This window comes from Manis javanica, chromosome 5 (genome assembly GCF_040802235.1).
Source record: "Manis javanica isolate MJ-LG chromosome 5, MJ_LKY, whole genome shotgun sequence".
Lineage (NCBI taxonomy): Eukaryota > Metazoa > Chordata > Mammalia > Pholidota > Manidae > Manis > Manis javanica.
The window spans coordinates 114,484,577-114,507,091 of record NC_133160.1 but is presented as its reverse complement, the minus strand read 5'-3'; the positions used below and the strand labels follow the sequence as shown (position 1 = coordinate 114,507,091).

Here is a 22,515-nt window from a genome sequence, read left to right as displayed (position 1 = left end):
GATCTTTCTTCTTTCTGTCCACATTAGATATCATACACATACATGTTTGTGCGTGTATGTGTGTGTTACAATCTACTTCATTATAAAAATGATTTGTGGTTAAGAGTTATATATGTAAGGCAGAAAAATCCACTATATTCTGTTAAACTAATCAGACAAGTAGGCCATTAGGTCCATGTGGCTTCCTGCTGTGACAGCCTATGTAAGCAGACTAAAATCTAAGCCTGTAAATGCCTCAAGTTTACAAAATCGAAATCTAAGGACAAGCAATCACAGCCAGGGAGGCTTTAGGCTGTAGCCAATCAATACTTTGCTCGCTTTGCTTCCGCCTTTTCTCCTAAAAGTCTCTCCCTCCTTCCCGTCAGTGGAGTGCTCCTGACCACTTCCGGTTTGTCGCTGCTCAAAGCAATCGATAATTCTTAAAAAAAAAACTCTCAAAACTTTTCATACGCCTCAAGTTATCTCAGCATATTTAAAAATATGTAACTCAGAAAAATGAAAAAATAAATACTCCTTTCCGTTTTCTCCATCAGCTGTTAGGAAGGCGGCTAGCTTTATCACCCCAGTTCCTGGCGGAGTGGGGCCCGTGACTGTGGCGATGCTTCTGAAGAACACCCTTCTGGCGGCCAGGAAGGTCATTGACTAGGTCACGTGGAAGGAGAAGGCGAACTGAGGGCATGCTACCTATTTATTTGACAAAGGGCAAAAACCTTTATATTTTACTACAAAGCTATTTATTTCTACATTGTATTTATTTTTTCATGGATGGAATCATTGTGGATCAGATGATTCACACCACATGCATTTCCTGCTAACAGATTTTGAGTTTTAGAAAAACAAAACAATTCCAACAAAAACTTTGGTAACAATTGTTTATTTTGTGAAAAATATTTGTTCATAATGTTAAAACAGTCTTGAAGGGCTCATAATAAATGAATATATTTTTGACACAAATATATACACAGTGTGTTTTTGACAAATGTTTTGTTAGCTAGATGAGCATCCTTGTAAAATGTAATTTAGGTTTTGCCATAAGCATGCTCAATTTTTATGAATCTTCTGTTTTACGCTATATACTGAAAAACAGCTTGCTTGCTAAAAGAAAGATAAAATATTAAAAGTAAAATATCCATCTCATGTATCTCCCAAAAGCATCCTATGAGGTATCCTAATGAATAATGATACTCTATCAAGTAAAGAAAAATATACAAAGAAGGCAAAAATGCTACTGATTATTTCAAGCCACTGATTATTTCAAATTATGGATGACTACTTGCTAGAGTAAAAAGTGTAATAATATGTTGGGTTTACATGTAATTTCTTTGTTCTTATAGGAAAATATTTGGACAGTAGCTTCTTTGAGGAATAATGGAAAATCCAAAAACAAATGAATATACAAAAGAAAACTAAAGCTGTATTTTCCCATAGATATCAGAAAAATATGACATAGTATGAGTGAAGACTTCATTAAAGAACAAATGTTTGTTCACAAATTCAGAAATCTAATAGAAAAACATGTTACTTACAATGTACCAAAATTAACCTTAGGATATGACTAAAAATCTACTGCCTTGTTGATTACAGTTCTTCCCTCTTCTGTTATGGCATTTGGTTCTCAAAATAGATGCCATATTTGTAACGAAATTTGTTAAGAAATACACATGAGTGTCAGTTGAAGTCTATTTGACACTACCCTAGGCACACAACTGTGTTGTTTTCATGCCCAAATCCCAGTACATTTATGTACCAATAACAACTCTTACCCAGTTATTAGTGTGTACTATTGATCATTGGTGTGAAAATAGACTAGATGCTTATAATTAATACTTCAACTGTATAATAAAAGCAATTTAAAGAATATTTGTCTTCTTTTTTCTTTAAGATATATGTATTTCTTTACCATATGTTGTCTTATTTTTTTACAGAATTCTAGAGAAATGTACAAGTTTCTCAGACATGGAAGAAAAAGTTCTATAGCCCATTACACTATCAGTCCAGACCAGTCTTTGTCTGATAACTCTGGCAGATGTTTAAAATCAGTGCTCCCAAGCAAACATTTCAGAAAGGGCCTCTTTAACTTTTAAGGACCCCAAATTCCCAAAACAAACAAAATGACCCAAAATGCTGTAATGGAAAAGGTGAAGTCTGTAATTTTGAACTGACCTCCACCTTCCCAAAGTGAAGCAGGAGTTATTTTTTGAAGGTTTTTGCCCCATTAGCTAGGCTAAACTCAGGAAGGAGCCATTCCAGAGACTAAAACACTATAAAAAATTATTCTTAAATTTGTTAAAAATGGTAAGGAAGAGTTTTTGAAGACTTATCATGGGGTCAAGACTATTGCAATACAGGAGATTGAACTCAATTCTAAGTACGGCAGATAGCTGTAGATTTATAGCCAATGAGCAGAATGAGGGGTTCGTGGATAGAGAATTACTTAGAGAAACTTGATTATATATCAAGCATAGGGGGATTCTTGCTAAACGAGAATTCTTACTAAAGTCAGGCCAGATATCAAGGGTGGAAGATAGGGAACCTAATCAGATATCAAGGGGGTGGGGAGATTTCCCATAAACTGAGCAGGATTCTTTGCTAAAACTGGTCTCAGCAGGCCAAGTTGAGGCCTAGTCAAGAAGAGGACTCAGAGGAGCCTGACTAAAGTTTGGTCAAGGAGGACTTTGTCAACAGACAAAGGAGATACAGTTGATTTGTTGGTATGACCTTGACCTTATTTATGGTATTTGGGGTCCATAAAAGATAGACATGATAGCCCTGTGGAAAAGCTTTAGAAAAGTAAGTTTCCTTTTCCTACGAGTGTCTGTAAAAAGAACCTAGAAGAAGTAATGGAGATTGAACAGTAATATGAAATTATGAGGTGAGAATGAGCTTAGCATATATACATGAAAGCAAGAGTTACAGTCAGACTGAAATGAAGTGTGTTAGAGAGTGTTAGAAATACAGCTGCTTAAGTAGGCAGACATAAGTTAGAAAAAGTCTGGATAAGTCAGAATCAAGCCATATTTATTAAGTTAATGGAATTGCAGTCAGAGCCTGGAAGATGTTGTCATTGATAAACATGAAGTTGAAAAGGCAGCTGATTTTGGAGAGAAGATAATGAGTTTAAGACATGTTGAGTTTGGTGATGACATAATACATAAAAGTCCTGACATACTATCCTTCTAGGAAGAGAATAAGAATTCACAGTGATGAAAATTTACGATTCATTAGCATGTATTACCCACTAAATTCCTGACCTTTCTGACCATTATACACACCCTGTGTCTTTCTACACTTACTCAATAGTAACAGCTATCCTTAATTCACCTGTCATGTGCTAAATGCTTTACTACTTTGTTGTTATTGACAATCCCCATTTGATTGCGGAAGAAACCTACCCTTGGGGTTTTAAAAAGCCTCAGCCAAAGCCAAATGTGTAGCAAAGGTGGAATTGGAATTCAAAGCAAGTTCTGCTGGGATGATACGAACCAGAACCCACTCTTTACACTGCCCTGCCTCTCCTCAGTGCACCCCCAACCTAGAATCTTTCTCTTAATCACTGTATGTCTAAATTCTACTTGTTTTTTAAGATTCAACTCAAATGAAAACTATCCATGAAAACTGCCATGAGAGTTTGACTAAGTCCTACCCATGAACTCTCATAATTATGCACACATTCATAATACCCAGTATTGTAATTATGTATTTGCTTCAGCTCCTTGAAGTCAGAGTGCTTACATGGTTTGTATATTTGTCTTGCAAACATCATCACACCCAGCCCAATGTCATGGATGTTGTAGGCATTTAATATTTTATGAATGAACAAATGAATGAATGGCAACTGAATCCATGAGACATATAGAGTAAGTTTAGAAAGAGATAAGCAATGGACTGATGACTTTCCTGACAGTGTCCGCCAACAAATTTTGGTTGTGTTAATAATAGAATAAGACAGAAGGAAAAAAAAACAGGAAAGGTGAGGAGAGGAAAAAGAAGAAAAAGAAAAGAAAGAGGAAGTTGAAGGAGAAGGGCAGAGAAAGGAAGACATTTCCAGAGATGCTTATGACCAGAGGAGAGAGACGAATAAATTAAAAAGACAGAGCAAGTCGTAGGAGGAAAAATTGTAATAGAGTGCTGTGGCTCTTAGCCTCTTCTTTCTCCCTCCAGCCTGCTGTAGCATGTATCAAGAATAAAGAAAGATATCAGTGAAGTTACCTTATGACACTAATCTGCCCCATTCTTCAGGATTGGGGGAAGGACTTTTTGGTGAGAGGATTAAGGAAATAGAGGCAGGAGATCTGCTTCAGAGAGTGTAAGCAGGATCCACTGGTGAGTCCCAGAGAAGAAGAAGCCTGTGGGGCGACTCAGAGCTATTTTCTGGTATAAGCCTGTAGCTAAAGTGGTAGGTGAATTTCTATATCATGTGACCTAATTCACCAGAATGGGGAAACTCCTAGAGAAATAGTGGTCTATTTCCCTCTGTCCAAATGGGTATGAAAGCCACAGTTAATTGAATATTTAGATTCTTATGACAAAGGTAATTTATTTAAGTCTTGATTTTAGGAGATAATTAAGAGAATTCTTCTGAGATCAGTATACCAACTCCTACTTGAGGACACAGCTGGGGATATAGGGAAGGCATATGATCTGGAACCCAAATACAGATTCAAATCCTGACTACAGTGTGTCCTTAGGCAACTCACTTAATTCTTGTAAGTCTCCATTCCTCATTTGTCATTTGGGAATAAAAATAGGGCCTATTGTTTATTTCTTTATTCACTCAAGACAAATTCATTGAGAGTATACTTCTGAGAGCCACTGAATTTGTTGGGACCAGGATTACTGAAGAAAGAACTGAAACGTGCATGAAAACTTTATGCTAAGTGAAAAGCGCTGTGCAAGCACCAGTTCACAGTTTTTACAAAGATGGATGTTGTTCTCTACCCTGGCCTTGGAAATACAGATAGTTAAAATTAGTCCTAGTATCTCCCTCCAGAAACTGCAGCTGATAGTGATGGCTTATTTAATTCTTTGAAAATGATTTCTTCTTAAATTCTCACCCACGTTACAGGTGATTGTTTGATTTGTAATTCAAATATTATTTTCTTAGGAAAAATATCCAGAAATTATCTTAATAATAAAGTTTAAAAAAAAAAACCCACAAAAGTAGAAAGACAAAACGTAGGCAGACTTTAAAGTGAGCCAAGTACTATATATTCTTTTACCTTTAAGATGATGACTCCTGTGGTAAGTGATTGCCCAAGTTATAATGAGTTCAACAAGCTCATTCTTGTGTGATTTCTAAAGCCAAATTCATATTTGAATAGTGAAAGAGATCCTTTCTGGTAAATCAAATTAGCTGTGTGGACATGATGCAAATGATAACTTATCTTGACTTAAACAGGTTTTCAAGGTACAGAAAAAATAGGCAATTGAAATTCACAGTACAAAGGCACAACACTTTAGCAAAACATTTTTGTAAGTTATTCACAAAAATTTGGGGCAAGTGAAATTTTATGGGAAGCTCCTAGTCACAAAATGTAATAGCAATAATTACATGTTTTGGCCTTTAAAATGGCATTTTAATAATCAGGACTAGATTAACAGTGAGAAAAAATTTGAATATTGTGTTAAATTTAAAACTGCCATTCATTAAATGTACCAAATGTAAACATTTTAATTTTTATCTTTTTGGAGAATTTTATTATTGCTGTCATTATTATTATTATTATTAGGCTTTACTGGTCCTGTCTAGCCTAACCTTTGGGCCATAAATGTGAGCACTGGAACTTGGTGGACCACTCCAATTACTCAGAAAAATACTGAATGGTAGGATGGCATAAAGGTAAATATTTGTTTATTAAAAATAACCATTTTTACAGAACTTGTAAAATTAAGTGGTAAAAACTAAAATGGAATATTAAATCTCTGTTTTACACAAACTTAATTGTTCTCTTCTTCCACTAAATCACAAAACATGGTGATTTTCAATGGAACCTAGTCTGTACTAAAAGTTAGTGTAGCCAACTAGGTTTCAGGGATATTTCTATAATGAAGAGGTTATGCTGTGTCTTGTTTACAAATATCAAAACTCCCCTTTGTAGGAATCCTATATAGGCGCCAGCAGCTTTGAAGCTGAAACAGTTCTGTTCATACCAATGGGGCTTCTCCTGAGTTCAGAGTCTTTTTTGTTGTTTTAAGTACTTTTACTTACACAATTAAGCCCACAGGTAACAGGAAACCAGTGTTTCAAAAGAAAGCTTGATCACATTGCTAGATAACACAGGTATCCTAAGCAAGTGCGTGAGCACCCGGAGGCTTTATGCTGCTTCCACAAGTACATATTTTTTTGATTGGTAAGAACTGCCAGGTGACGCTTCATGAAATATAAATGCCAGAAAGGCACAGAGAGCTCAAGGCAAGCCTTCCGCCTGTCCGTCTAGGAGGATAAGAACAGGAACCTGTTCCCAGCTGCAGGAGATGGCGTTCACAGCTCCAGTATCAGTCTATCTCCTATTCCACGGTAGGTGATTTCAGCTGGTTCTGTTGATGTTGTATCCATGTAAAATGTGAATGGGATTTTTCTACTCTGAATTACTGAGAACTTGGCTTTGAACAGTTGTTCATAACACAGATCAGAGCAAGGAACCTGAGTTACTTTAGTTTCTTATGTAATATTGTTCTCTCCTAATATATTTCAACATCTTTTTTTTGATACCTTTAAATGTTTGCTTTATACAACTAATGAGAAGTTGAACATTTTAACTACTATACCATAGCATCCTTGTTATTGAGTTAGTGATATAAATGCATTCACTTTCTTTTCAAAATGAATGTTTCTATTTTCTATAATCATAATATATCCAATGGAACTGGTATGGATGAGAAACTGTCAGATTATAGATTTCAAATGTAGATGAATAAAATAGAACAGAAGTGGAAATAGAGTAACTTTCAGTCTGTTGCTTGTACATAGAAGGAGGCTCACCTGCTAAAGATGCCTTTTCCCCTCTCCCTCCAGCAATGACAGCCCTGACTGAAGAGGCAGCCAGGACCATAACACCCACCATCACAACCCAGCAAAGTAACTGGACAGTTAATAAAACAGAAGGTATTTTCTTTGCACTTTTGTATGTCAAGTAACTTTTTTTTAACTTTTGAGAGAAATTTAGATTGTGATAAAACTGACTTGAAAAATTAAAAATATTTTATTATTAGATTATCAACTCTTTAGGCAGAATGTAGGCAAATGTGTCAGCAAAAATTACCTTTTTAAAAGGAAGAAGGTTGAAATAAATGAGAGGAATAAAAGTTGTCTTCTGTTACTGTCCTGAATATGACACACATGCCACATTTCTGCTTGGTTCTTGCTTGATTCCCAGTAACCCATGTATGTCCAGAGGCAGACTGTCCCCATTTTGGCATTCTTGATGAATGACATCATATTTTGATGTGTGACTGTGAGCTTTGCAACCAAGAAATTATGGCTACAAGATGAAACCTTAACCCACTTTCCCACATTTTTGGAAAGATCTTTTTTCTTGTTTGTTTTTGGGGGCTTTTGTTGTTTTTTTAACATATGCTCTGTTTCCTAACCACTTGTGCCCAACTGTTCTTGTTGATAGTGATGACAGGTTTTCTTTCTTATTTTGCTACTGCTGTTGAGCATCAGCATTTTTTCCAAACTCTTTGAACTCTTAGAGATGAACTTAGTTTGTTACCTGCCGAGACTGTGTGCTGAGTGGTTCAGATTCTCAAGCAAATCGCACAGGGCCCCCTGATGTAAAGATCGGTGATGTGGCATAGGACGGTGGAAGTAACATCTCTTGCATTCAGAGCCAGACAAGTAAAAGCAGATCAAGTCAAATATTTTGTTTCTGAATATGAAAGGTAGTAATGTTTAAGTAGTTTTCATTTCACCCATAATTTTAAATTGAGAAAATTTTACTTAGAATATTTTGCCCATTTGAGTTTTTAAATACCTATCAACTTGCAAAACAATCAATATAGGTTTTAGAATAACTTTCATCCAATTTCTTCATGGTCTTCTAAGCCTTTGAACAAAGAGGAACCATCTTCATTAGAAGATAATACTATTGAAGATTAAAATACAGTTTCATCTCAGTGACTGACTTCATAAAAGTATGTCCTGTACCACCTTTTTTATTTCTTAATAGTAAACTACAGGTAAAATTCTCTAAGTTATAGGTAATAGTAGTAATGGGGAGAAAATAGAAAATATCTCTGTAGTTTCCTTTGCTTTCTTCATAGAGAACTTCAGTTTTTCCTGTTTTTTTTTTTTATGTAACTTTAAAGTCTGAGTCCAGTATCTTAGGAAAGTTTTCATAATATTATAACTAATATTCTTCTCTCAGGGGAAAAGTGTGTCTCTGTAATATAGTCTTCCTTTGGAAATGTCCTCTTTCATTTCCACATTTTCTAGCAAATCCTGGTTCAGGCTTGGTCAATTGAACTTATTTAGTCTTAAAGTAGGAAGACCTTACACAGTTTATAATAGGAAATTCTCAGTGCCCTAAAATTAATTATTAAAATGATAAATTAGATTTACTACACTATGCTCAACAAAATGAATGTGAATTTTACGGTAATATTGTGTGTACTCAACCAAAATGAAATTATACAACATAGTATCTTGGTGATGCCTTATTACTTAAAGATTTAATGTTTTCAATATAAAAATATATGCCTTTTTAGATATGTGGGGTTTTTTTTCCTGAAAATAAAGAAGTAAAATTCTCTTAATTTACTTAGTAAGGTAAATGTGATATAATATGATAACTAAGGATGAGGAGGTATGTTTATTCATAACAATGACAAAATAAAATGCCACTACATCTGCTTAAGAAAAATTAAAAAATCAGTGATTAAAGTATATCAAAGGACCCAATTATGCAGTTTTACCCAAGCGTCATGCATAAATCCCAGGGATGATATAGTTATATGCTTTCAGTACATCAAGGAATGACGAGTAAGCATCCTGAAATATATACATTTTGCCACAACACAGGTTCTCAAAGGGAAGCTTTCTATAAAGAGGCTTCTGGACACTTGACCATAAAAGTTTTGCTAAGTGTGGTCATTGCGTAGTATTAGACCTAGAAATCAAAACCCAGGTTTTCTAATTCCAACTCCATGAGTAAAATTTCTATTAACATTGGAAAGTATTGTCTTAACTGTTAAGCCTGAATAAATTGTTTCCGGCTTTTTGTATAGGTCATAACAATACTCTTTTGAAATCTCTTCGTGAAAATGCTCTTTTTTTCAATTAGCTGTTCTAGGTAGTTCATCCAAGAGGAAGGGGTATTCTTGCTTCCTCTTCTGGCAAATGAAGAGACATCAGGGAAAGCCTTGTCAAGATAGCTCCCTAAGACCAGAGTCAATGCTGCCACCTCTTGGCAAACTTGGATCTATACTTGATGTCATTTCTAAAGGGAATAACATCAATCTACCTCCACCCCCTATTTAATTAATGATATATCTGGGTGAAATTAACCCAGCCTCTGTGAATATAACCTGCCAAGGGAATTCATCAGTAGTTCACAGGACAGACATCCAAAGACTACTCTTAAAATTTAAGATCTCTTTACATATTCATTACAAATTTAATAATGTGACCCACTTCATCTGTTAATGTTATCTCCTTTGCCTAGCTGCCTACACAGAAGGACACATAGCCTTGAGGTTCTCACACCCTTGCCTGGAAGACCACAATAGTTACTGCATCAACGGTGTTTGTGCATTCCACCATGAGCTGGAGAAAGCCATCTGCAGGTAATTGCAAAGAACTTGCCAAGTCCTAGAGACAGGAAGAGGTGAATTTATGCCTGTGGTGTTTCACATAGCACGTTCCCACATGCCTCTATGTATCTAGTAAAAAGGGTCATGATCTGAACATGACTCACCAGTCCTCTTTGTATTTGAATACCTAAAGAGTTTTTTTCTTAAACTACCTAATCCTTGTCACTCAAAAATATGGTACCTAGATTAGCAGCATCTGTGTAACTTGGGAACTTATTAGAAATGCAGAAACATATGCTGTATCTCAAAACTACAGGATCCAAATCCGTGTTTTAACAACATGCAAAGATGATTCTGAGTGTTTACAGGTTGATTTTAGTATGAAATCGGTAAAAGACTATGGCAAAAACACTTGAGGAATATAAAGTTCTAGAACAACTAAGATACTACTTTTTGGTCATCGATTTGCTTAGCATTCTCCTGTGAAAGAGTAGGTTAAAATCTCCTAGATCTCCTCATGCGAGCGCACTGCCTTTCTTTCTACCAGCAAAGGAACCTGTATTAATATGGGGCCTTGGTGAAATGATTATTATAAAGTATATAACTTCTCAATACCTTTAACAGAATGATTTTCATTTGGTATTTGATACTTTAATTTAAATAGCTTACTTTCTGTTGAATTTTTCCATTCCTTGAAATTGGTCATTTTTTTGTATTTCTATCGTCATGAGTTTTAAAATTAGATGCTCTTTTCTTTTTTTAAAGGTGTTTTACTGGTTATACTGGAGAGAGGTGTGAGCATTTGACCTTAACTTCATATGCTATGGATTCTTATGAAAAATACATCGCAATTGGGATTGGTGTTGGATTATTATTAAGTGGATTTCTTGCTATTTTTTATTGCTACATAAGAAAAAGGTATGAAAAAAACAAAATATGAGGTCATAGAGCACTCATTCTTTGACAACTGTTTGTGAGCCCTTACATTGTGTTAGGCATTGACATGTATAATTTCTTAGTGAAAACGTGGCTGTAAATCTAGCATGTTCCTACATACTTGTTTTGATGCCTTTTCTCATAAATGCAGGCAAGCAGTAAAAACTTACCTTCAGTTGCAATAGGATAGCTCCAGTTTACAATTTCCCTTCATCCTTTCCTCTGTCTGTGTCCATCAAAGTTACAAATGAGGACAGTGGGCACCACAAGAGATTAAAGGTGTCTTGTTCACAATTATATATTCAGTGCTGAATACAGTGCCTGACACACAACAGACACTCAGTAAATATTTGTTGAACAAATCAAGAAACAAGTATTAAATGAATGAACAGGTATGACAAACATGACCAATTTTCTTCCTAGACACCCATGGAGGGTATATTCAGTATTCTCTGCTGCTAAAAGCCTAAGAAAATACACTTGATTGACCAAGTATATAAATTACTTATGTGTTAATTCTTATTTCTGTCTTACCACACTGGTAATTTTCCCTTAAGTACGTATAAGTAGGGAAAAGTCAAGAAATAATATGAGATACATTAAAGTAAAAAGTATAAATGTATTTCCTTGCTTTATTAACAGAGTTGCATTTTTTAAATGACCAAGACTGACTGTAGAAAATGAGAAAAGTTTTGTTTGCTTAATAATTGCACCTTAGAAAAAATTCTTATATATTTAATTGTGGATCAGTTGGTACAAAATCCATTATATCAGTTGAAATTGATATACCATTTGCATAAGAGACCAAGATCAAGATATGGGGGGAAAAAAGGAAGGAAAGGAGACCTTTTGGTGTTGACAGCTGTCTGAGGTCAGGTTCCTTAGAAGCAGAACCTAAGGTGGGGATTCTTGTGCAAGTGATTTCTGGAGGGAATGCTCTAAAATGAAGTCTGTACTGAGGTGAGGAAATCTAGAGCAGGGAAAGAAAGAAGGTAAGCAAAGATGCATCTTTAGCTGAAGTCTAGACTCAACCTGATTCCACAGGCAGATCTAGAACATGAATGGCACCGCAGACCTATCCCAAGAAAGTGAAGATCTTGCTCTCAGTACCTTGTGTCATCAAACATAGGTGGCAGGATGCTCCTGACCGGGTAGGGAGAAGGGGCTTGAAATCTCCCAGGAAGCGTCAGGCAACGTGCTCTGGTGCCCGAGCAATCCCCCGGAGAAGGGGGCTGCTGTGAGCCTGTGAACGCCCACAGCGGCGGGGGATGGATCCATCAGCGGGCAGAGGGTATCTGGGCGGGGCACCATGAGCAACCGCTATACCAGAGCATTTTTCTAATCCTCAACAAGCTATACAAACAGCAGTCAACCTCATGGAAACCAATGCTCTGTTTTAGGTGTCTAAATCTGAAATCGCCTTACAATGTCTGTTCCGGAGGAAGACCACTATGAAGTCTTGTAAGGAATTTTCATGAAGCATTTGTAAAAATCAGTGGGCCCAAAATTGAAATCTTCGAATGAAATAGCAGAACTTCCCAGGCTGACTATACTTGAAAATAATGGAAGTTGGGATCCTGATGGAACGAGAGAATAAACGGGGCAAGGTTGGTGTTTCAAGTTTGCCATCGTTAGGGTGCCATGGGAGCCATGTGAACGAACTGCAGTGACAGATGTCAAGCTCACAGTCCTACTCTGGGTTCGTTGCTTGTGTTATGTGGTTATAGTTCTCACTGCAGAGAGACTGAGTTTCATGTGAATTTTCATGGGATAATTATCAACCTTGCACAAGCCAGGGCACTGTGAAGCCTGGGTTCCTCACGTGCTTGCTGTCAGTATTTTGGACCCCTGCTCTATGGACCTAATCTCAAGCATGCTGCTGTCATGGTGTCTAAACAAATGTGATGTCAACTATTAGGATGAGATCAGTGTAATGGCACCTTCAATGAACCAAACGTGCCTGAAGTCTAAGCCAGAGAAAAAGAAGATGGAATGTTCAAGGCACATTTAAATCAGACCCAGCTTGTGACAACAATGTGTAGCCTTTATCTGTGAAATATGGAATAAGCTAAAGAGTTTCTGATGACTGAAAGCTATCTGGATATTGAGCCCTGAACAGAAAAAACATTTCTGTTTCTGTGTGGATTATAAAACTTTGTCTTGGACTCTTTGGTCCCCGAATGCTTATGTTCATCACTTCCTTCTATTGTTAATGGAACTACCTGGTGACTTATCCATTTGCACCAAAATTCTAGAATTCTACCAATAAATAAAATTCCATAATGGACCCTGAAATAGAAATTTAAGAATTGGACATACAAATTTTTCACCAGCCAACAAAATGTGGAAACTTTCTTTACCATTTCTGAATACTTCATAGCAGGTTTGCACAAAGAGAAAGAAAACAGAACAATAATAAAAATAACTATCTGGGTATTAGGGTCCTTCCTTTTTAATCATGCCTTCCACACAATTTGCACAGTCTTGGGCAAGTCTTTTAATTTCTTTGGGCTTTTGTTTCATTTTCTACAAGGTTCTTCTAGCTCTAAAATTTGACACTGGGAAAAGAAAGACATTTTCCCCTATCTATGCTGCCAGTGGGATTTTTCTCAGCCCCACATTCATCCCCAAAACACACCACTGTATATCATCTTAGGTGTACATTTTAGTGTTTGGTTTATAAAACAATAATTTAAGAATTTGTTTTTAAAAGAAGTAAGACATAAAATTAAAGAATAATAAGGCATCTACATTTTTTCTTTCAGATTCAATCTAAAACTATGGACTTTTTATTCATCATGTTGTAGATAGGCAAAACAATTTTGATCATGAAATTAGTTAAAAGAGTATCCTTACAATGTGAATAGCCTTATTGTAGCCTAGTAACAAGCCTTTCACTTCTATTAAGTTATGACTTTTTCTTCACTCCTGAACTTTGAGTAGAAGGTATTTTGCCTGCTTTGTTTTTCCTTCAGAAGAAACTGAATGCAGATGAACTGCACGTCAGCACTTTCTGCATGTCCTCACAAAGTATGCAAACTTTACATCATCCCAAAAGAGTGGGGAGGTGAAGGTTCCTCCCAGTGACTCCAGCGACCGCACCTAGAAAGCTATGCTCTTCCCCAGCATTTCAAAAGGTGTTAAAAAGCTGGGAAGAGTCCAGGAGGCAACAATTCAGCTGAATGAGAGGAAAGAGTAGTTAGTGCTGGAGTCTGGAGAAGTGGTAACCTAAAAAGTTATGAATATTTGCTATCTGTAAATATTTCTAAATTATAAATACAATGTAATTAAAAGTAAACAACATCAGAAAGAGAATGAAAATTCCCAGGTTGGCAAACCAAAAAGTGAACAAAAACAAAACCCAATAGATACAGACTTTTTCACCTGTGGGACAGTGTGCATTACCAGTATCCGCCCAGTGAGGCTGTACAGAGATTCATTGTGGCTCAGGAGAATTCATCTGTTTACAGTGTGCATACAAGATCATCTGTGATCCCTTAACTCCAGGAGTTAATTTCACAGGAAGGAACCTCTGGCATTCAGTGGCAATATTTACGGAGGTAAACAGGACTTCGGGGAAAACGAATAAATGTGAATTGTTCTGCAACTTTTTTCATCTTCTGTTTTTTTCCTACATCCAATAAGACCCTGAAAAAAGCCTTCCAGTAAAGCCCTTTTGCATCAGAACTACATTTTCAGCACTCAATCTGTGAATGAGTAGGTGGGGTAGATCATTTAGGAAAGAAATGAGAACATGTTTCTGGCATCTTTGACTCATTCAAACTGGCCAAGAGGTTCATCAATTTTCTTCAGTTCCCATTTTCTCTTTTTCCTCTATCCTTCAACCCCTTGAGAACACTCTTAGGTCATCAATATTCATGAGTGCTTCTAGAGTTAGCATTTTAGAGAATGATAGGGGTGGAAGTAAACCATATAATTTCAGTCCTACTTGAGCCAGGAATTTTCAAAAAGGGAATTATAATTGCGTGTTATTGTATCTTCTTTCCCCAAATTAGTTCTCTGTATAGTTATGTTTTCATAACCTTTGAAGGTGAAATATAACACCATTCATCTTTTAGTGTTTCCTGGCACAATACACACTTAATCTTTTAATTTTGATATGTCCATTTTGGTGATGTCAAGATTGCCATTCATTATATGTAACTGAAAAGTCTTAAGAAAATAACAGGGCAAACATCAGTAATTTAAACATTTATGTTGAATATAAGGACAGTTTTTCTTTGCAGAAGACCATGAATAAGCCATTTAACTTCTCTGCATTACAAAACCTAGTACACCGTCTTTGGTGTGATATAAATATTGATACCCTGCAACCCACACTCATGGGAAGGGTTACCAGAATTTCTTTATTGCAAAATATCACTCTTTCTGGCTTACATCATGGCTGCATGACATCAGAATGCTAGCATCAGCCAAGTTGAATGGGGAGTGTTGAAATTTAATTGGTTAGAGTCTGGCACTGCTAATCTGGGTGAGGCCACATGTCTGTCCAAACCTTTGGCGCAGCCCCATTCAGGAACACATTCAGGAGCATATCCTCAAATTCAGCTCCAAACTTCTGTTAACTATTCAATCCATGAAGGCACAGCTCAGAGTACGGGAGCCTAGCAGTTAATATCCTAAACATTCAAAGCCAGGCCTGCTGAGACTATCCATGTGAATAAATGAATCCTCTCATTGTATTTCATTCCTCTGCCCAACTTAAACATGATGGATATTCCAGTTTGTGGGCAACACCCACAGCTTCCAAAGAAACATCTCATAAAGATTAGGAATGTGATGATGTGATAAGGAAAATTGAATTGTTTAGTCAGGTCTTATCAATGAAATACTTCATGGCTTTCTTTGTAATTTTTACCTCTCACATGTTATTGGGGCATAAATCAGTTAGGTTGAAATTTGGCTAAGTCCACAGTCAAGCAGGTATCAAACTAGCAGCACTTTTGATCTTCAAAAGATATTAACTAGACTTCACGTCTTTCTAGAAAGAATGGCCTCCTTAGATCTTTAAAATAGCACAAAAATACTGATTCAATATTAAGTCCCTTCACAAATCAAGTAGGAGTAACAGTATAATATAGCTATTATTTATGAGCACTTACTGACTTACTGTGTTTGAAGAACATTATTAGCATTATTTTAATTAATCCACACCTACATATAGGAAGCTTACAGAAGGCAATTCACTTTTTCAAGGACACATAGCCTTTAAGTGGCAGAGCCTCTGCCTGAACCAGGTAGATTTGGTGCCAAAGTCCCTCATCTAAACTCTATATGGTAATGCTTCCCAATATTTTAGGTAAAATTCCTATGTTGGGGATTGTTTTATTGATGAGCTTAGAGATATACCCAAGTGATTTCTATGCAAATGAAAAAAAGTTCATTTCTTTAAAATATATGAAATAATAACCTTTGTCATGGATCAACCACAAAAACTCCTGGCTGTGATCTGCATATTATGCAGATATGCATACCATCCTAAGGGTGGGGCCAAGACAAGAGTCAAGTGCCTGCTGACAGTGGGATGTGGAGTCTGGGGAGAGACCATAGACTGTGAATGAACCCTGCTTTATCTTCAGGGCTCAAGGGATGAGGAAGTCACTTGGGAACACTGGACCCCCAGCTGTGAACCAAGGTTCTCCAGCTCTGTCCCAACTGTGGCAGGCCTGGCTCAGTCTGGTGATGGGATGAAGAATGAGTGTTTTCATATCTACAGGAAAATCTCATCAACTCTTTCCACCACAAAACTCTCAATCCCACCCTCAGTCCCACAGTACCTTAGAGAAAAACAGTGATGATGGACTGGTTTGTGGCAAAAATTGCAAGCAACATTTGAAAATCTGTGCAATGGATGGACACTTAAATAATCTAGTGATCTAGTCCATCTGCGTGGTTATCTAACCTTGCTGGGGCCCTTTGGACATGATATTCTTGTCTGTGAAGTGGAGAAGTTAGACTCTAAAAGATGACCTCCACATTCCCTTCCTGTTTAGAAGTGGTATGTTGAAAACATGCAGCCTATAAGGCAGGTCCAGCCCACAAATATATTTCCTTTAGCTTTCCTGGTGTTTGTTCTAAATCAAGCCCACACTTAAGAAATCAAGATGTTTTACTCTAAAGAAATCTAGCTTTTCTAAACTTCTTTTGAAAACTGGAAGACAGAGAACACCAGCCCTCTAGTCTTATATAGCTTTGGTTAGAAGGAATGTGACCTAAGCACTGGCCAGCTTCTGTCACTATGCTGGGCATTCAGGGTTCCCATGGGCCCTTTAAGTCCACAGCCTCGTTCTTTGACTGGATTCATTTTAAGACTGTGCCCCATCTAAATCCCTCGGAGTCTAATCCCCAGGACACCTGCAGAGGGCCTTGTTGCATTGTGAAAGGCACAAGCCATGAAAGAGTGTCAGCTGGATGGGTTGCCCAGGACTATGCTCTTCAGGAGAACCTGCACTCACCTGGAAGCTGGCAGGCTTGGCAGCCAATGACTCAGACACCCTGCCCTGCCCACAGCCTCAGTCACTCTCTGCTTCAACCCTTACCAGCTTTGTTTTCTCAGTGCTCAGCCCGGCTTACATTACCTGCCTGCTCCAAACCCCAACCCAACTCCCCATCCTGCACCTCATTTAGCAGACTCCTCTCCCCATGGTCTGACATGCTCCTCCTCCCCCTTCCCCCCACCCCACACACCTCGGGAGGCACAAGGGTCTTTCTTTCTCATCTGCTCCGCCAGGGCTCCTTACACCAACTGTCAGCTGCAGCCAATGACTGCCACTGCTCCCGGAACAGACCCACATTCCTATCTGTGTGTTAAGGTCTAGCTCTCCCCTCCACATATATTACTTTCCATTACCTCTGTCTGTCAGGATCCTACACAATTTTTTTCAAATACTGTCTCCCCCTTGCAGAATTGTATTATTCAGAGATATCATCTTTCCTTCCTTTGAACTCTCTGGATATCCTTTTTTTTTTTTCAATCTCTCAAATAGTGCTTACATTCTGCCTTGTTTTATAATGATCTTTGTTCTTGGCTAAGTTCCAGTGGTAATAATAATAATGGGCTTCATTTATTAAGTTTATACCACAGACTGGGCACAGTGCTAAGTAATCTATGTATAGCATCTCTGTCAATCTTCAGAGACAATCAGGAGGAAGGCTGTGGTGAACAGTGGTTAAGAAGATAAGTCTTTGTAGTTTAACAGATGGAGGCTGAAATCCCAGCTCCGCCCCTTACTAGCTGTCCTACCTTGACCAAGGCTCTTAACTTTTCTAAGTCTGGTTTTTGCTATTTGTAGAAAGGGGATAACATTTATCTCTTGGAATGTTTTGAGGGTAATAGTAAGTGCTCAAGAATATTACCTATTTTATTATGATTGTCTTTCATTTTTCAGGTTAGGAAACCAAAATTTAGAAAGTTTAAGTAATTGGTTAAATAATATGCAGCTAGGAAGTGGTGGCACCTGGGTTTGATGCCAAAGCTGTCCAGCTACAAGGCTGCTTCTCCCTGCATAGTCCTTTGACCATGGCTGGTGCTTGGGCAAGGTCATTTTAAGCAGAATCTGCAATCTCAGAGAGCTGAGTTTTTAATTCAAACTGTTTATTAGCTCTGTGATGGAAAATAAGTGATTTAACTCCATTATAAAATGAGGATAATAATTACAACTAACCATAGGGTTATTTTAGGATTAAGTTAAATTAGATAGCTAATGTATATAAAATATCTAGAACACAGTACTCATTCAATAGATATTACTTATAATTATTAAATATTTAAAACTCCTATTGAAACTCTGATTGGCATTCAGTACAGTTGGTTTTATTATAATGTGACATGTGCCTTCCTAAAAATCATCACATTGCAAAATTGAGCAATAAAAACCACAGGGCTTATGGGAAAACTGGGATTAGGGGAATAATGCTCAAAAACTTTGCTGGTGACACATTTAAAAAAAAGGAACCAATACAAACAGTGGCATAGTTTTACACATTTTAAATAGTTAAGAAAGACAGTAAATAGTTCAGTATGTAGGGCATATTACCTTGAAAAATACCTGCAGTTTGCTTGTGGAAGAGGGTGTCAGAAGGGTTGTACCTCATGAGATATTGTCAAGTGATGGAGGAAGGGTTTTAGGAATTGGACTGAAAGTTGTGACAGCAGATGTGGGTGAATATAGCTCGTAGCACAGATGTGAACCAAAGTAGGTGGAATATGGCTGAGATCTGGGCATGTGTGCGTGCATCCTGTGCAGTCCACACAGCCCAGGTCAGCAGCTTTGTGCATTCATCTAGCAGTTCTATCAGGTAAAATCAGGCATAAGCAAATGCAAAATTCTCATTACGCTCAAGTTCCTTTATGTTGGAATAAATTCACGTTTTCAAAACAAGTATTTAAATAGAACAGACTGTTCCTTGAAATTATCACAACTCTTCTCTTTCAATCTAAATCTTAATTATAATTATTAGGCACTTGAAATATTCTGATTACATTAGTCACTCAAGACCTTGAGGACTCAGGGGGTTATGATAACCCTCATTTCTCCACCTAATTTCAACAGGAGTGTCAAGGACATAATTCCAAAGCTGCATGTTATTGTGGATTCAATTTATCTCAGACAAATGTGTTATCATAGTCTTCATTCTTTCCTTTGTCAGGCTATAAGTGGCTAGAAACCCTCACAACTATATTTTCTTTCCTCAGATGGTTTTCTTCCAAATATTATCAGTTTACAGTGCTAATGTGAAGAGGACCAGTTCTTCCTCCTGTCGTCATGACTTATTCCCCTTTGCATTTGTTTTTGTTTTTGTTATTACTCCCCAAGGACACTGTTACTTTTTTATTCAGACGTCTTTAAATGATGCAGAAGAAAAAAAAAGTTTGTCTCCCTTCAGCTGGCTATATTAGGTAATAAATTATGCCAAACTGCCGACCTTCCACCAGCAAGAACTGGCTTAAGAATTAACAAAACATTGAATAGAAGAAGACACCATTGAGCAAAAGGAAACTTATAAGAAAGAAGAGTCAAACTTGATATATACTAGGGTCCCAAGCTTGAGCCAAACCCAAGTTACTGTCAGGGTTCATGCCTGCATCGATGGGCTGGGCAAACAGGTGCGTCTGCAAACTGGTGATCTGGCACACTGCCATCAACCGTGCGCTTGAGGGACTAGAGCCTCCTAGGAGTGAACACACCTTCAGATGCTTCTCAAGCCTGATCAAGACTGATTTCTTATCCCATGGCTTGTGTTTGCCTGGTTGGGAAGTATATGGCATGTAGTAAAATGAAGTACAGATTCGTTTGTCTTGCCAGCATCCATGCCCCTCCTGAAAACAGCTCACTCTGGAAAACTCCTGGAAAAACAGTTTGCTTTGCAGCGCCATCCTCCCTGCAATGTGATGACAGACATCTATGAACTGCTTTAGGGTAAAACAACTGAAGGCATTTTAAAGAGTTTTTTGTTATCCTTGGTATTGATTGGAGAAATTTATATATATGGGTAAAATATGGGTAAAATTTATGACATAAAATTTCTGATGGGATGGCCCCATCAAAGCCACTGTGCACTGTAGTTGAACTCTCCTTGCCGCAAAGAGTTTGCTTCATGCTTTTCATAGTGTGTCTGAGTGTTTGGTATAAATGTTAACATTTCTTAAAACAAAATGAAATAAAACTTATAGGAGTTCGAATTTTATTGTTTTGGACAACTGTGCAATAAAATAATAAGTCATATAATAAGAAGACTTTAGAAACTTACTCTACTTATATGCTGAGTAGAACATATCAATCAGAAAATTGTAGGTAATTCTCATCAGATATTCTTATCAGATTATCAAAATCTCTATAGGTCGAAAACTCTTCTTTATATTCATTCACATTTTAATCACTTCTCTGGTGCCGTTTCTCCCGAGAAATGTCCTTAATCTCTTCCTAATTTAATCCTGCAGATCTGGAGTATGAACTTCGAACTGTAGGGTATATTTTGAATTATACTTGCCTTAGCTACATGTAGCTTGGGTGAAAGTGTTTACTGAGCTGCTAGTAACAGTTGTTCTTCTACAAATTAACCTGACTTTGCAGTAATCAAAGGAATGACCAACTTCCACAGAAACCTGGGTACTCTGAATGCCTGTTTTGGTGTACTGACTACTATGCTGTTTAATGCAGCCTCTCAAAATTTAATGTGCATAGGAATCACGTGGAAGTGGTATTTATTAAAATGCAAACTTGTGGACTCCAGCACAGATCAAGAGAGCCAGAATTCTAGGAGGCAGTGCCTAGGAATTGATATTTTTAATGGTACTGTCCCTCCACCCCAACCCTTCTCAGTCATAGAAACACACTGTGGGAGATCTTTGATAGCAGAGATGAGTGCAAGCAATACAATCATGTTTTCTTACAAGGAGAATATTGTTTCAAACATTGTCGTTTTTTTTCTTTATGTTTTTAAAAGATGGAGAAAACATCTGAAATATTCAGCACCAGAGATTTTCACACAGATTGCTTTTAAAACCTCTTGTTCAAAGTACATGGATAGAGATATTGGTGTAAATTTTAGCTGCAAGATTTTCTTTGTCTCCAAAATTATGAGTACATTTGTCCTAGCTTGTTGAGCAGCAGCATGAAAAAAACAGGAAACATAAATGTTACTGCAGTTGAAATTATGTATCACAGCTTTTGTGTGTCATCCATGTACAGATTTTCATATGCTCATTCTTGCTAATGGAAGACTGTCAGACAAAAATAAAAATGTGGTTAGAGTCACTTTCACCAGAATAAATGAGGGAAAAATGTTCCCTTTCAATATAGGTCTGAAAATGGTCTGACAAGTCATTTGATGCCATACCTATTGTGCTGGCAATGGGAATGTTCTACATTTTTTTGTCTGTGTCGAATGATTATGTTTTCAGCACATTCATTTTGGCAATTCACCTTTAATTGCCTGTCATGTTATTCAAGCAGTATCTTTTCAAGAGTACGGATGGCTATTCAATTATCAGTTCTATTTTGAAGTACTTGGAAAACTTTGAAGTACAAAGTGAAACAGGTTGAATTTCAATAACATCAGTTCAGTGAGAATGTTCATTTACCACTAACACAACTCTGTCACAACAAAACTATGCATTAGAGACTTGCTGTATTTCTCACTTAGCAGAACCTGATGTCATTATCAACAATTAAGTAGTAGTTGAAAGGTGAATACTGCAAAATGGAGGTCATTCATCTAGGAATGTTCATGGTTCCCTGTCCCTTAAACGTTGTGGTCTTAAATTGGATGAAAGTATCAGGCAATCCATATAGCTCAAAGGAAGTTATGCCATAATGCACATTAAATTCATAAAAGTCAACCCATCTCTTTACTCCCTAGTACCCTTACCTTGTATCATTTTCTTCTGTCTTCATAGTGCTAAACCCCCAAACACACTGTACTATGTAATAATTTTTTGTATCTATCATGCATTTTTCCCTCTGTTAGACTGTAAATTCAGAGGGTGAGTTTGTCTGTTTTTTCACTGACACATCCCCAAAACTAGAATACTACCTAGTACAAATATTAGGACCTCAATAAATACTGCTGAATGAATGAATAAGGGCTTCAAAGTGAATATATCAGTATGTTTTCCTTTTACAAGAATAGCACGAGTAAAGAATAAATTAAAATCAACCACAGATTGATTCTGGACAGAGGTAAAGATCACAACTAATAAAGAAAAACACACAGGAGGAAGAGAATCCTACAAAATGGTTGTAGTGGTTTTGCAACCAAGAATCTCATTAATTCTGCTAAGGTGGTAAGAAGTTATAAAAGACA

At 37.1% G+C, this 22,515-nt stretch overlaps 2 protein-coding genes across 4 annotated transcripts in view; both read left to right on the top strand.

Annotated features, from left to right (window-relative positions):
- MTHFD2L (methylenetetrahydrofolate dehydrogenase (NADP+ dependent) 2 like) overlaps positions 1-6,034 on the top strand; it is a 139,240-nt gene extending 133,206 nt beyond the window's left edge. Inside the window, exon 8 of one of the 3 annotated variants that reach the window (XM_073237472.1) lies at positions 534-6,034. In XM_073237472.1, the coding sequence (XP_073093573.1) occupies positions 534-646 (113 nt within the window). In that variant the 3' untranslated portion in view covers positions 647-6,034. The remainder of the gene's footprint in view (positions 1-533) is intronic. The other 2 variants (XM_073237470.1, XM_017661206.3) reach the window with 2 other exon arrangements.
- Positions 6,035-6,343: 309 nt separating this feature from the next.
- EPGN (epithelial mitogen) lies at positions 6,344-14,296 on the top strand. The gene is made up of 5 exons (XM_017661204.3): positions 6,344-6,517; positions 7,016-7,105; positions 9,666-9,786; positions 10,519-10,671; positions 12,090-14,296. Exons 1-5 carry the CDS (start codon positions 6,475-6,477, stop codon positions 12,142-12,144), a joined length of 462 nt encoding a protein of 153 aa, XP_017516693.2. The 5' UTR covers positions 6,344-6,474; the 3' UTR covers positions 12,145-14,296.
- The last annotated feature ends 8,219 nt before the right edge of the window (positions 14,297-22,515 follow it).

Excerpts from the sequence above, each read along its gene's own strand:
- EPGN (XM_017661204.3), top strand. The coding sequence starts at position 6,475 with ATGGCGTTCACAGCTCCAGTATCAGTCTATCTCCTATTCCACG. Across the intron at positions 6,518-7,015 it reads AGTCTATCTCCTATTCCACG|CAATGACAGCCCTGACTGAA; the intron begins GTAGGTGATTTC and ends CTCTCCCTCCAG. Across the intron at positions 9,787-10,518 it reads CTGGAGAAAGCCATCTGCAG|GTGTTTTACTGGTTATACTG; the intron begins GTAATTGCAAAG and ends CTTTTTTTAAAG.